At 45.6% G+C, this 12,760-nt stretch overlaps 2 protein-coding genes across 5 annotated transcripts in view; one reads left to right on the forward strand and one right to left on the reverse strand.

Moving 5' to 3' along the window:
• mslnb (mesothelin b) overlaps positions 1-9,082 on the forward strand; it is a 46,291-nt gene extending 37,209 nt beyond the window's left edge. For all 4 annotated transcript variants that reach the window (XM_028971959.1, XM_028971960.1, XM_028971958.1 and 1 more), the window contains 19 exons: positions 294-424; positions 519-636; positions 1,148-1,363; positions 2,854-3,024; positions 3,128-3,277; positions 3,369-3,418; positions 3,494-3,623; positions 3,713-3,798; positions 4,592-4,715; positions 4,782-4,972; positions 5,101-5,191; positions 5,271-5,394; positions 5,475-5,662; positions 5,870-6,025; positions 6,533-6,669; positions 6,759-6,898; positions 7,180-7,274; positions 8,138-8,378; positions 8,542-9,082. In XM_028971959.1, coding sequence (XP_028827792.1) covers positions 294-424; positions 519-636; positions 1,148-1,363; positions 2,854-3,024; positions 3,128-3,277; positions 3,369-3,418; positions 3,494-3,623; positions 3,713-3,798; positions 4,592-4,715; positions 4,782-4,972; positions 5,101-5,191; positions 5,271-5,394; positions 5,475-5,662; positions 5,870-6,025; positions 6,533-6,669; positions 6,759-6,898; positions 7,180-7,274; positions 8,138-8,378; positions 8,542-8,630 — 2,628 coding nt within the window. In that variant the 3' untranslated portion in view covers positions 8,631-9,082. The remainder of the gene's footprint in view (positions 1-293; positions 425-518; positions 637-1,147; positions 1,364-2,853; positions 3,025-3,127; positions 3,278-3,368; positions 3,419-3,493; positions 3,624-3,712; positions 3,799-4,591; positions 4,716-4,781; positions 4,973-5,100; positions 5,192-5,270; positions 5,395-5,474; positions 5,663-5,869; positions 6,026-6,532; positions 6,670-6,758; positions 6,899-7,179; positions 7,275-8,137; positions 8,379-8,541) is intronic.
• Positions 9,083-9,222: 140 nt separating this feature from the next.
• On the reverse strand, positions 9,223-10,280 carry LOC114785886 (lipopolysaccharide-induced tumor necrosis factor-alpha factor homolog). Its single transcript, XM_028972536.1, has 4 exons — positions 10,064-10,280; positions 9,891-9,928; positions 9,629-9,761; positions 9,223-9,548 (listed from the first exon to the last, which is right to left on the reverse strand). Exons 1-4 carry the CDS (start codon positions 10,222-10,224, stop codon positions 9,440-9,442), a joined length of 441 nt encoding a protein of 146 aa, XP_028828369.1. The 5' UTR covers positions 10,225-10,280; the 3' UTR covers positions 9,223-9,439.
• Between the last annotated feature and the right edge of the window lie 2,480 nt (positions 10,281-12,760).

Here is a 12,760-nt window from a genome sequence, read left to right on the forward strand (position 1 = left end):
GCAGCGTTTCAGACAGCTTTTATTAATTATCTGTCACTGTGTAACGTCTTAAGAAAATGTGCAATTCAGTTTCATTGGCCTCTGGATACTGTTCCATACCTTTCTGCTCCTCTTCCTATTTATACACTCTCAGATCAGCTTGTTCCAATTTTCTCACTATGCCCTCCTGTAATATTGTACGTAAAGGGTGTTATTGAATGTCTTGATAGGCGCCTTTAAATAAAAGTAATCATTATTATTATTTATACACAAGTACACCAATGGCAGATCTTATCTTATTTTTCTACTCACAGCTCCAGCCCTTCACTGTCAACCTTGAGAACATCCAGCTCTTTAACCAGTCAGCCGGCCTCATCCAGGAGAGTGTGGTCAACTTTTACACAGAGCTACTCTTCCAGGAGAACCCCAACTTTAACCCCATCTAGTATGTGGGCTTCACACTAAAATAGCCTGATTTCTTCTCTCATGAACATTCCATCCATGCTTATCACTTATACGCCGTTTTGTTTTTACCGTAGTCTTCCCATGACCTTCCGATGCTTGGCCCCAGCCTCTGCCTTCGCTGGACTGAACATGCACGACACCAGTGTCCTCTCCACATCTCTGTCCCAGAGCTGTTCTTCCATTGATCCCGATGTGAGTGTCTGAAGGCTTCATGTTTTAGGGTTTATTGATTTCCTAAGTCTACGTGCATCATTAAGTACAGGATCTATTACTGCACAGCTGACGTATTTACTTTTATAATGTTACACGGATGTACACAGATCTTGTAAATGTAAACCATTTATAGTTATGTGTTACTTTTGGTTTCCATGCAAGCCATTTCAACATGATCCATGTTCAACATAAAACACTCATTAGTCAACATGAAGAGCTACGAATCCTGCTGTTATCTCACCAGGAAAGAAGAAAATGTTCCATTCCTAAGCGTTATTATTATATCATTTAATGGTAGACACAAACTTGTTTAGTTAGTTGTTTCGGCTAATAAAAGTATTCGGTTATTATTGGAATGTTGATTCAAATGGGATCAGTAGAATACTGTAGAAATAATACTCCATCAGGGTATAATGTAAAAATACTGCATGTCCACGACCTTGGTGTAGTGTAGAGGCTGTTCATCAGGTATCTTGTGGCTGCTCATCAGGTATCTTCTGCCCTGGCGAGTAATCTCCAAAGTATCTCGGCCTCCAGCTTCAGCTTGCTGGGCAACTCCAGCATTGGCCTGAGCACTGGCCAGCTGTCAAGTTCAACCCCCACGGCCATCTTCTCCTCACTATCGGCCCTGAACACATTGGTGGGCTGGAACCTGGGCCAAACCATGCTGCTCGTCCAGAAGCTCCTGGCATCCGGAAAATTCACGGTACGGTGAGAGCTCCTCAGGGGTCCTTTAAATTATACCTACAGTTTGTCCAATGAATTTATCCAGACTAAGGCATTAACAGGAAAGTCGTTGTGTCAACGATGTCACGGCCCCAGTCTAGGGTCACGGACATAACAAAAGGGAGAGGGGAGCAGAGGCTCAAAATGATGCAAAAGGCTTATACGTTGAACGGTGACTGGTTTAAGCAAAAATTAAACAAATCAGAATCAGAAAACTTTATTAATCCCGAAGGAAACTGCTTAATCAAACACACACAGAGGTAAAACCCAAAGCCAAAGGGTGTTAATCTGTTAATAGCAATTGACAAAAGGGCCACCATGCAGGCCACCACTCTCTCCTCGCCCCTTCTTTCTTCTCCTCCCATATGGTTGTTCTGGACAGTTGAGTTGTTGTTGTTCAGCTCCTGGTTTTTATCACTCCTGCCACACCCCTCTCAAATGTCTGTCCCAAACAGTCACCATTTTGAGTCCTCTGCCCTACTTCAGGCCACCAATCACAGCAAGAGGGGGGAGGAGTCCAACCATGGTCTGATGAGTTATCATCCTGCACCAATACAGAGAGAGAGAGAGAGAAACAACCAGAAACAGACACACCATCCAACACACAACGTCACATCAAACTAAACTCCTAGAGATGTAGCGGTGTGAGCGACCCCTTCCGGTGGCGTGTGCAGCTGAGCCCTGCCTTGCACGGAGCTGAACCTGTCACATGCCGCCCTCAGCCGGCAGGAGTATTATTATTCACTGTGGCGATGTGCGTTCTCCCGTTCCCTCCATCTGCCGCAGGGACCTGGCCAGGGCGGGTGATTTTGTCCTGCCTCACCAAAGTACACTAAAGAAAAGAAAACTAGTAATAGTATAGTATTTAATAGTATTGCAGACATCCCAAGTCTCCAAGACATTCCCGGGAGTCTCTCGCATATTGATGGCTGCGGCGAATTGAATAAAATATCCCGGAAACTTGAAAACGCAAACATGAGACAGTAGTGTGTACATCGCCGTACTTGACAGAAGCGCGAACAAGGCTGAATGAGAGAGAGAGAGAGGGATAGAGAGAGAGAGAGAGAGAGAGAGAGAGAGAGGGTGTGTGTTGCTTGTTCGTGTAGCCCCTGCTAGACAAAGATCATCCTGTTTGGTGTACTTGGCAAAATAAGATTTCAGTTATTTAACTTGTCGTGGACCAAAGTCATGATAACTGTTATCGGTTCAGTGGGGCATTATGGGATAGGTAGAGTGGCCCCCAAAATATATATGTGTATAACATATTCCACCTACACAAAAGTGTCTCCTTGTTTAGTGAGGGTGAAACATAATGACAGTGTTGTGGGGGCTGACCTCTGTGAAATGAGACTTTTTGGGGCTCCAACTGTCTTTTTGGATGCCTGAAGGCGCCCCAAAAAGTCTCCTTTCACGGAGGTCAGCCCCCACAATACTATATATGCACTAATCCAGACTTTTTTTTCTCGCCAGATCTCTGTTAGCAGTGATCTACTGAGCCTGGGAACCCTCATCACCGGCGTCCCCTCAGCCACTATCAGTGACATCAGTTCAGCGGAGATCCTAAAGGTCTCGCAGTCGGCCGCGTTCGTTAACAACATCATCAGCGCACCAACCGTTGTGCAGGAGACCTTCGTTAACAAGGTGCGCACACCGGCAAGAAAATACCATCCAACTACGTGAAAATATCAACCAAACATGTACACGCCATCTCGGTGAGACTGATTCATCATGTTTCCCCCCCCAGATAATCACTGTGAGCACAAATGTGCAGTCCATCATCGCTAATGTTCCAGATGCAATGGCAGGACAGGTTCCGAGGTCGTTCCTGCAAGGGTTCTCGCAAACCTCCCAGGAGATTACGAGGCTCAACCAAAAAACCTGGACATATGACCAGGTAGGTAGAGAGAATTCGAGATTTCTTACATTGTTTCCTACATGGAAAGACTTGGGTTCAGAGTTGACCTTGTTCTCCTCTCTTTCTACAGGCTATTCTGTTTTTCGACGTTGTAGCAAATGGGATCAGTGATGCAAGCCAGTGAGTTGGGAAACATTACTTTTGGTCCAGAATGCCTCTGCTGCCATGGCTCACCTGTCAACCTTCCTTCTGCAGGATCTCCTCTCAGGTCATGCAGGGCTTCTCCTGCACCCGCGTGGAAACCTTCACCGGTGCAAGAGTCAAGAGCCTGATCAAAGGCTGCAGGCGCAAAGGTTCCAAAAAAGTGAGCCTGGTGCAAACACAGGTGCGTGCACGTTGGTGACATAATATCGTGATGGCAGTAAAAAACAGAGATATTAAAGAATTGACATACACACTGATCATCTCTTCCAGTTGACCTGCATGTACAACTTCATCAAGAACGACAATGATATCATTACCTACTCCGACTACCCTCCGGAACTTCTGCTGTACTATGAGTATGTTTACATTCAGATTTACATTTACGGCATTTACCAGACGCCCTTATCCAGAGCGACTTACAGTCAGTAGTTACAGGGACAGTCCCCCTGGAGACACTCAGGGTTAAGTGTCTTGCTCAGGGACACGATGGTAGTAAGTGGGAAACGAGGACATAGCATGAAACGATCCAGAGGGTCACAACAGCCACCACCACCGTTACAACTACAGCTTCAGGGATCTTCAAGTGGACCAGTAGCATCATTATGGACACGTAATCTAGACCATGACACTGGACTACATTCTGGACTTCTCAAACCCTACAACTGTAGGACTTATTATTATATTGTACAAATCATCACCAGCCCTGCACTGACACCATTTGCAGACTCACCCTCTCTGTATCACTCCTTCCCAACGTTTCTTCCTTTCTTTTTTTTCTGTCTCCTAGAGTTTTTCCTTGTGTGCGAAAGGGTCAAGTGTGGGGGGGTGTCAACTGTAGGGCCTGTCAAAGCCCATTGAGACATACTGTATGGGATTTTGGGCTATATAAGAAATAAATGTTGTTGTTGTTGTTGTTGATTTGAACCGGGGTCTTCTGGTTCGTAGGCGAGTGTGTTGCCCACTAGGCTGCTACCACCCATGACGTATGTCAAGCATGACTATGATTAATCACGTTTTTCAATTACGTGCTCCCCCAACTGGCCGTAGATCTGTGATGGTCACAAGGTGGCTTCCTTACATACAGTAACATATTTTGTGATGTAAGATTGCGTCACTAAAGAAAGTGCGTTTGTGCGTTTGTGTCTGCAGCTTTTCGAAGGTGATAAACTGCCAATCTTACTTCACCGAGCTGGGAGCGGCAGACTTCTCCGTCCTGTCCAGTGCATATGCGTCACGAATACAAGACCTCATCAGCAACGCCAGAGGCTGCCTGGTAAGTGTCTCGGTGAGGTGTTCCCCTTCCTTTTCACCCCCATAATGTCTGCAAATGCCATTTCAGAATATAACAGGCGTTAATCTCAGCGCAACAAGCGTCGGCATCCTGGGCAACTTGGCCTGCGTACTAGACGGCTCCTACATTCCGAACTCGGACGAGTCCATTCTGCAGAACCTCAAGAACTGCAACGGCTTTACGAGCAAGCAAATTGCTGCAATGGAGACCCTCCTCCTCTCTGGCACAACCAGATATGGGTACGCAATCCGGCATGCGCAATGCCATTATCTGTAACCTCAACAGAAGAAGGTGTCTACAGAGTTTTGGAACTATATCAGTTTTTAATGCTCTATTTTGAACGGATTTTCCCTCCTTTCTTGCACAGAAATCCATCTACCTGGAATCAAAACACCCTGAATAACCTGAGCCCATTGCCACTCTACCTCACCAACAATTTCTGGAAAAACATCGCTATGGTGAGCGACCTCTGTGGGCTCACACGCATTCTCCCTCACACTCGCATGTCGCCTCATGAATTTGTCCTACCACCAACAGCGAGAGAGGCAGGCATTCTTGAGGACCTTCATCAAGATGCTGAAAGGCCTGGGCATGTCCCGATCCCGTCTGTACTCCATGATGGCGCAGGCCAGGGGCCCCGTCAGGTCCAGACGCGACACGTGTGAGTTGGAATCCGGTTCCTGTTTCCCGGCCGATTTCTACTCACCTGCTAACTGCCCCGGTCCGTTCTTACCCCCGAAGCGAGCCTGTGCACGGTGGGAAACATCACTCAGGTGGAGGTGAGCGACGACGCCTTCCCCTTCAGCTACGACCCGTCGCAGTTCGATGCCTGCCTGAGTGTCCCGGCGCTGAAAGACAACCTGGCAGCCATATCGGACAAGACGAATGATCCGGCATACCAGCAAATCATAATGCAGAAGCTGAATCAAGTAAGGCTGAACAATGGCAGACTAGCTCTACTTAATTGTCCCTTTTGAATAGAATAAAATTTTAATTTTCTGCCATGGAGCTTCACAGTTTTGCAGAATGCTTCAAGAGGAGAAATTTTTGCTGTTAGGGAGGTGCTCGGATTTGTAGAATTACGACGGGTTCATGTTTGTCGGTTCTTTATGGTCACGGTGTTGCTCACGTTCTAGGCCTACCCCGCCGGCATTTCGGACGACATCCTCATGGTTCTGGGCCCAGTGTCCCGAGCAGCCACAACCAATGACATCAGCAACTGGAATGTGACCAGAATCGATACACTGTCTGCCTTGATGAAGTCCTATGATGGAAGCTGGACACCCGATCAGGTGACGTTAAATCCCATCTGCTACACCAGAAGAAGGCTTGTTTTTGCAGAGACCAGTCTTTGCCTAATAGGTATTGCACATAGAATTCTGTCTTTGACACAATGCCAGTTTTAACTTGTAATAAACGTATGCGTAGCAGAGGCATCGGGCTGATGCACAGGTTACTGTGTGGGGGTGGAACCGAGCCGTAGGGTCTAGTAGCAGTGGGCGGGAAGGATTTTTCTGTGGCGTTCAGTGGGGCTCTGTGGTCAGTCTGTGGTTAAAAGCACCTTTCAGTTTGTCCACCACATTGTGGAGGACTGAAGTCCTCTCAGACACAGTTTTCGTGTTGTCCAGTTCCTCACCCACCACAGAACCAGCTTTCCTGACCTGTTCTGCCACTCCGGCACTAGAAAATGGCACTGGCCACAAAATCATGGTGTTCAGCTGAGGCTGAAAGGTCGGAGTCTGCATAGGAATTACAGCTGTAATATGGTTTTGGCGCTACGCTGTACCTCCATTTCGCAGGTTCAGGCCATCCTCTCCAAATACGTCAATGCCAGCGGCAACGCGTTGGGTAGCTTGGAACTGAATGCCATCGGAGGGCCTAACCTGTGTGCCTTACTCACCGGCACTGTGCAGACCATCACCTCCGGCAGCATTCTGTGAGTATTACTGGGGGGTTTGAATTATTCTTGTGCTGTATATCTATGCGCACCCGTCGTGTGTTATAATGTGTTTATTCGTCTCGCAGTCAGGCAGCGGCGCTGAACGTAACAACCTGTGCCCTCGAGACAAAGAAGATTCTGTTCAACATTGCTCAGCCGGCATTTGTCGCGGTGAAAGCCTTAACCCTTTCAGCTAACCAGTACCAACTCATGCAGCCCTATTTAGGTACGGAAAACATCTTTTTTTTTTCACTTAAAGAAGCTACTTGTGTCATGCAAACTGAAGGAAAGTGGAAGTTTTTTCATTGTGAAACACACAACGAAATGTGTCCTTTGAATTTAACCGTCACCCTCGGTGAGCAGTGGGCAGCCATGACAGCCGCCTGGGGAGCATTGTGTGGGGACGGTGCTTTGATCAAGGGGACCTCAGTGGCACCTTGTTAGCCACCGATGTGTACAGCGGTGAGATGAGTGGAAATCGGTTTATTCATGAGTTTTGGTTTGCAGGTGGAGCCCCACTGGACTTTGTTAGGACGCTTGCCACCTCGAACATCAGCATGGACATAAACACGTTCCTGGGCCTGGATCCAACTGTCATTCAGGTAAAGCATACACTCATATTTCATGGGTGAGAACAAAGAGACAAGTTACATAAATTAAGCGAAAGTGAAGTGCACAGCACAGCACACGGTGACACAACGAAATGTGTCCTCTGCTTCTAACCATCACCCTTGGTGAGCAGTGGGCAGGCATGACCCGGGGAGCGTTGTGTGGGTACGGTGCTTCGCTGGTACCTCAGTGGCACCTTGGCGGATCAGGATTCGAACCGGCAACCTTTTTGATTAAGGGTCCGTTTCCTAACCTGCACCACTGCCCAGAAAAGCAATCTTTAATGATGTTTGTACAATTAATGTATTGACACGCATACAACCCCAATTCCAATAAAGTTGGGACATAACTAAAAACAGAATACAGTGATGTGCAAATCCTTTTCCAACTATATTCAACTGAATACACTACAAAGACTAGATTACTATTGTTCAGAATGACAGTTTTTATTGTTTTTTTTTTTTTTTATCTTCACTTTGAATTTGATGCCTGCAACACATTCCATAAAAGCTGGAACAGGGGCACATTTACCACTGTGTTACATCACCTTTTTATCTTTCATCAAAGCTCAATACGTGTTTGGGAAGTAAGGACACTCCCTGTTGAAGCTGTGCAGGTGGAACAGACCGGTGTCTCCATTTTCAATGGCCAACTTAATCTACTTTTCTCAATCCTACATTTTGCTCCGGTGGCCATTGATGGAGATGTGAAACACATTAACATCATTAACACAACTATTTTTTTTTATTGTTACAATTTTATTGTATATATATATCAAATAATATATAAAATATAATAATCATTTAAAAATAACAATTTTGGTGTTCTTCGTACTCGTCTGCTCCGTCTCTTCCAGGCACTAAACGTGAGTACTGTGAAGGCACTACTGGGAAACACGAACGTGAACGACCTGAAGGCCTACAACAACAACACCATCATAAGTGACTGGATCAGCCGGCAGCTGCAGACCGACTTGGACACACTTGGACTGGGTCTCACCGGAGGCAGAACTGCTTCAGCCACAGCTTCACCATCAGGAACGGGAAACACAACCAATTCCAATATTTCCGTCACAGCCACCACCAATCAAACCACCGGTAAGAGGGTTGAAAAATTATCAGTGGCCATAAAAAAAAAAAGACCCTTGCTTTCAGAATTCAGTCATGGTTTAGGACTAATGGGGTGTTCAATCTGAATTTGATTCTAGTAGGTGACTCTGCGTCTGACTCTGACATGTTCGTTTTGCTCTGTGCCACTCAGGAAACGGAGGGATGAGCACCAGATCCACACAAAGTCTACACTGCCTCCTGCTGGCCCTCGCTCTTACTGCACTCTGTCTCTTCCATTGAGGAAAACAACAAGTGCACTGAAGGATACATTAAAGCCATCAATATATATATATATATATATATATAAATATATAAAAAACAAGACAATAGAGTGTAAAGTTAACAATATCCATTCTGTAAATATCACAGGGGTTTTAGTTGGATGGATTTGCATACGGGAAATATATTTAATATAATTGAATGTGGACTGCTCTGCATACTTTCAATGCATTCTGGTTTTAGCCTTTTAGCCATTTGAAAACACCTCATATTTCTTGTAGAAACTGTAACGAAAGTAAGACCAAAGATGAATGGTAAGATTTAAATACCCTCGGCCCAGGCACTGAGCTATTAAGAACAGCGTGGATATTCAGAAACATCTAAACATCTGAACAAAATCTTCTGCACTTTATTACACGCATCTCTTTACGTCTCCATTTTGTCTAAAAATAAATGTTTACCAATGATTTCAAGCAAATTTTTACTACAACTACATGTGTAATGATTGTTTTCCACATATTCTGCTAATTCAAACCTTTTGAGTAATTTAAAAGCAGAAAACAAGACTTTTTTTTTTTTTTTTTTTAAACCAAGAACACCACGACAATCTGACAGTTGTTTGGACAGTTTAATGAAAATCCCCTGCTGAGATGATGCACGGGCTGTTTCCAAGGGAAACAAACGTAATTTGAACAACTGCAGTAATCTTGCTTAGGAAAATTAGATGAGGCCTGTAGAGTAAATTAGCCATGTGACCTGAAGAATTGGGAAATGAGCTGAACTGGCACAGAAACGGACTGCGAGAGCCCAGGAGCACAGTGGGTCGGGGGTTAGAGGCGCTTGTAAAGCCCCAGCAGGGACTTGCAGTTGGGACAGAAGTGTTTGGCATCTCTCAGACGATCCACACAGAATGGGATGAGGCAGCAGCCGAGCACAAAACTGCAGGAGGGAAAATAAAATCATAAAAATCAGCCTGTCACCCCGACCTCACTCCTTAAAATGAACGTGTGCCCCCGTACCCACAAAAGAAGAGACCACCGCAGGACAGGTAGGACAGCAGGCCGGCCGTGAACTCCACTCTAGTGACCACCATCTGCTGGCAGTTGGGACACATCACTTGCGCTGGACTGTCCCCGAATGGACCGATGGAAGCTGATTGGATGATTTGACAACTCTGTGTCAAGCTTCAATCGCAGTCAAATGCTTGAAATTAAAATCAAATTGAGTGACGCGCCGAAGCCTCCCCAACAAACACAGCACCGAAACCAGATGGGTACGTACCCACAGGAACACGCAGACCTGCAGAACTGGCCATTGTTCTGTGATTAGATAACAGCAACTGTTAACATTCTGGAGAGCGGAGCTAAATACGGCCATGCTTACAGTTACAAGTTCACAATAGGTGCAAAAATGCCGCCTTGGCATGTGTCAATGTGCAGGTGTGGGGTACTTACTGTGCTGAAGTTCTCCGGGTAAAGAAAAAGTGTTTCAGAGAGCAAACGGCGCACAGTCGGTCCCGATCCTGCCCCACGCGGCACCACTGACCACTGCTCACATGACTGAGACGTGAAAGGGACCTTCTGTCCGCTCTCAGGGATAGGCTCCCTTTCAGCATTACAGGCCGTTTTATCTCCTACCAATTCAACGATAAAACATCAAACGTTGCTTCGGTCTTATTGGTCCCCCAATACTGAATCTGAAGTGTCTTTCCGAAATTCAGCCTTGGTGCAGAATTATAGCCACTTTGATCCAGTCCCACAATGAGATTTCCGGTGTCTGTAGCTTTAAATGCTAATGAGGAGGAGGAGAGGAAATTACGTCATATCCGTAAGATGGTGAGATGTACCTCGCAGCGGCCTCTCTGGTTCCACAATGGTGTTTTTTTTGTGTATTCTTCCGTTTTTCTTCGGAGACACATGGGCATCGGGGAAAACAACGCCAAAAACCTGTTCTGATGCACGTGAGAACCTGGCGGGCAGCTTTGAGTGCACCGACTGGCAAATGTTTCGGGAGACTGCAACACCATCAACCTGGCGGAGTACGCAACATCAGTGAACAGCCACAGCAGCAACTGCACTGATGACGTTACAGTCCTCAAGTCCATCACCACACGATCAAACAAGAAGCTGTGGATGACGGCAGAGGTACATGAACCGCTCAAAGCTTGAGACTCCGCCTTCAGGAATGGTATATTTTTGAACCACATCTGTGGGCTTTTGCAGAAGGTACAAAGCTTCTAAACTTTATATGCCCTTTCAATGAGTAGTGGTAGTGGGCCAATGGTAGTGGCCTAGTGGGTTAGACACTCGCTTATGAACCAGAAGACCCAGGTTCAAATCCCACTTACTACCATTGTGTCCCTGAGCAAGACAATCCTAAATGGCTACAGGGGGGGACTGTCCCTGTAACTACTGATTGTAAGTTGCTCTGGATAAGGGTGTCTGATAAATGCTGTAAATGTAAATGTACTCTTAGATCATGGGCTCACATGCAGAAAACTCCTAGAGGTCAGAGGCAAACCAAAGTTTGGGAGGTATGGGAAGAACTGAGATAAGACTAGCAAGGCCCAGCCAAGGCCAAATAAATCATGTGGAGGTTCGGAAGGCCCAGAAAAAGGCAGTGTCACAGATGGGTGTACAATGTTTAATAGTAGACTGTTTATTACTTTTGCCAACGCAAACAAAAATGGCCAGGCCTCAGTAGCCACGAATCATCAACCTGACAGATGTTCTCACTGACATCTTCAACATCTCGCTCATCACCACCATTGTACCCCTGCCGAAGAAGTCTTCAGTGTCGTGTCTCAATGACTACCATCCCGTTGTAATTATACCAATCATGATAAAGTGCTTCAAGAGGCTGGTCATGAAACATACAGGGAGTGCAGAATTATCAGGCAAGTTGTATTTTTGAGGAATAATTTTATTATTGAACAACAACCATGTTATCAATGAACCCAAAAAAAAAATCATTAATATCAAAGTTGAATGTTTTTGGAAGTAGTTTTTAGTTTGTTTTTATTTTTAGCTATTTGAGGGGGATATCTGTGTGTGCAGGTGACTATTACTGTGCATAATTATTAGGCAACTTAACAAAAAACAAATATATACCCATGTCAATTATTTATTTTTACCAGTGAAACCAATATAACATCTCCACATTCACAAATATACATTTCTGACATTCCAAAACAAAAACAAATCAGCGACCAATATAGCCACCTTTCTTTGCAAGGACACTCAAAAGCCTGCCATCCATGGATTCTGTCAGTGTTTTGATCTGTTCACCATCAACATTGCGTACAGCAGCAACCACAGCCTCCCAGACACTGTTCAGAGAGGTGTACTGTTTTCCCTCCTTGTAAATCTCACATTTGATGATGGACCACAGGTTCTCAATGGGGTTCAGATCAGGTGAACAAGGAGGCCATGTCATTAGTTTTTCTTCTTTTATACCCTTTCTTGCCAGCCACGCTGTGGAGTACTTGGACGCATGTGATGGAGCATTGTCCTGCATGAAAATCATGTTTTTCTTGAAGGATGCAGACTTCTTCCTATACCACTGCTTGAAGAAGGTGTCTTCCAGAAACTGGCAGTAGGACTGGGAGTTGAGCTTGACTCCATCCTCAACCCGAAAAGGCCCCACAAGCTCATCTTTGATGATACCAGCCCAAACCAGTACTCCACCTCCACCTTGCTGGCGTCTGAGTCGGACTGGAGCTCTCTGCCCTTTACCAATCCAGCCACGGGCCCATCCATCTGGCCCATCAAGACTCATTTCATCAGTCCATAAAACCTTAGAAAAATCAGTCTTGAGATATTTCTTGGCCCAGTCTTGACGTTTCAGCTTGTGTGTCTTGTTCAGTGGTGGTCGTCTTTCAGCCTTTCTTACCTTGGCCATGTCTCTGAGTATTGCACACCTTGTGCTTTTGGGCACTCCAGTGATGTTGCAGCTCTGAAATATGGCCAAACTGGTGCCAAGTGGCATCTTGGCAGCTGCACGCTTGACTTTTCTCAGTTCATGGGCAGTTATTTTGCGCCTTGGTTTTTCCACACGCTTCTTGCGACCCTGTTGACTATTTTGAATGAAACGCTTGATTGTTCGATGATCACGCTTCAGAAGCTTTGCAATTTTAAGAGTGCTGCATCCCT

This window comes from Denticeps clupeoides, chromosome 3 (genome assembly GCF_900700375.1).
Source record: "Denticeps clupeoides chromosome 3, fDenClu1.1, whole genome shotgun sequence".
NCBI classification, from domain to species: Eukaryota; Metazoa; Chordata; class Actinopteri; order Clupeiformes; family Denticipitidae; genus Denticeps; species Denticeps clupeoides.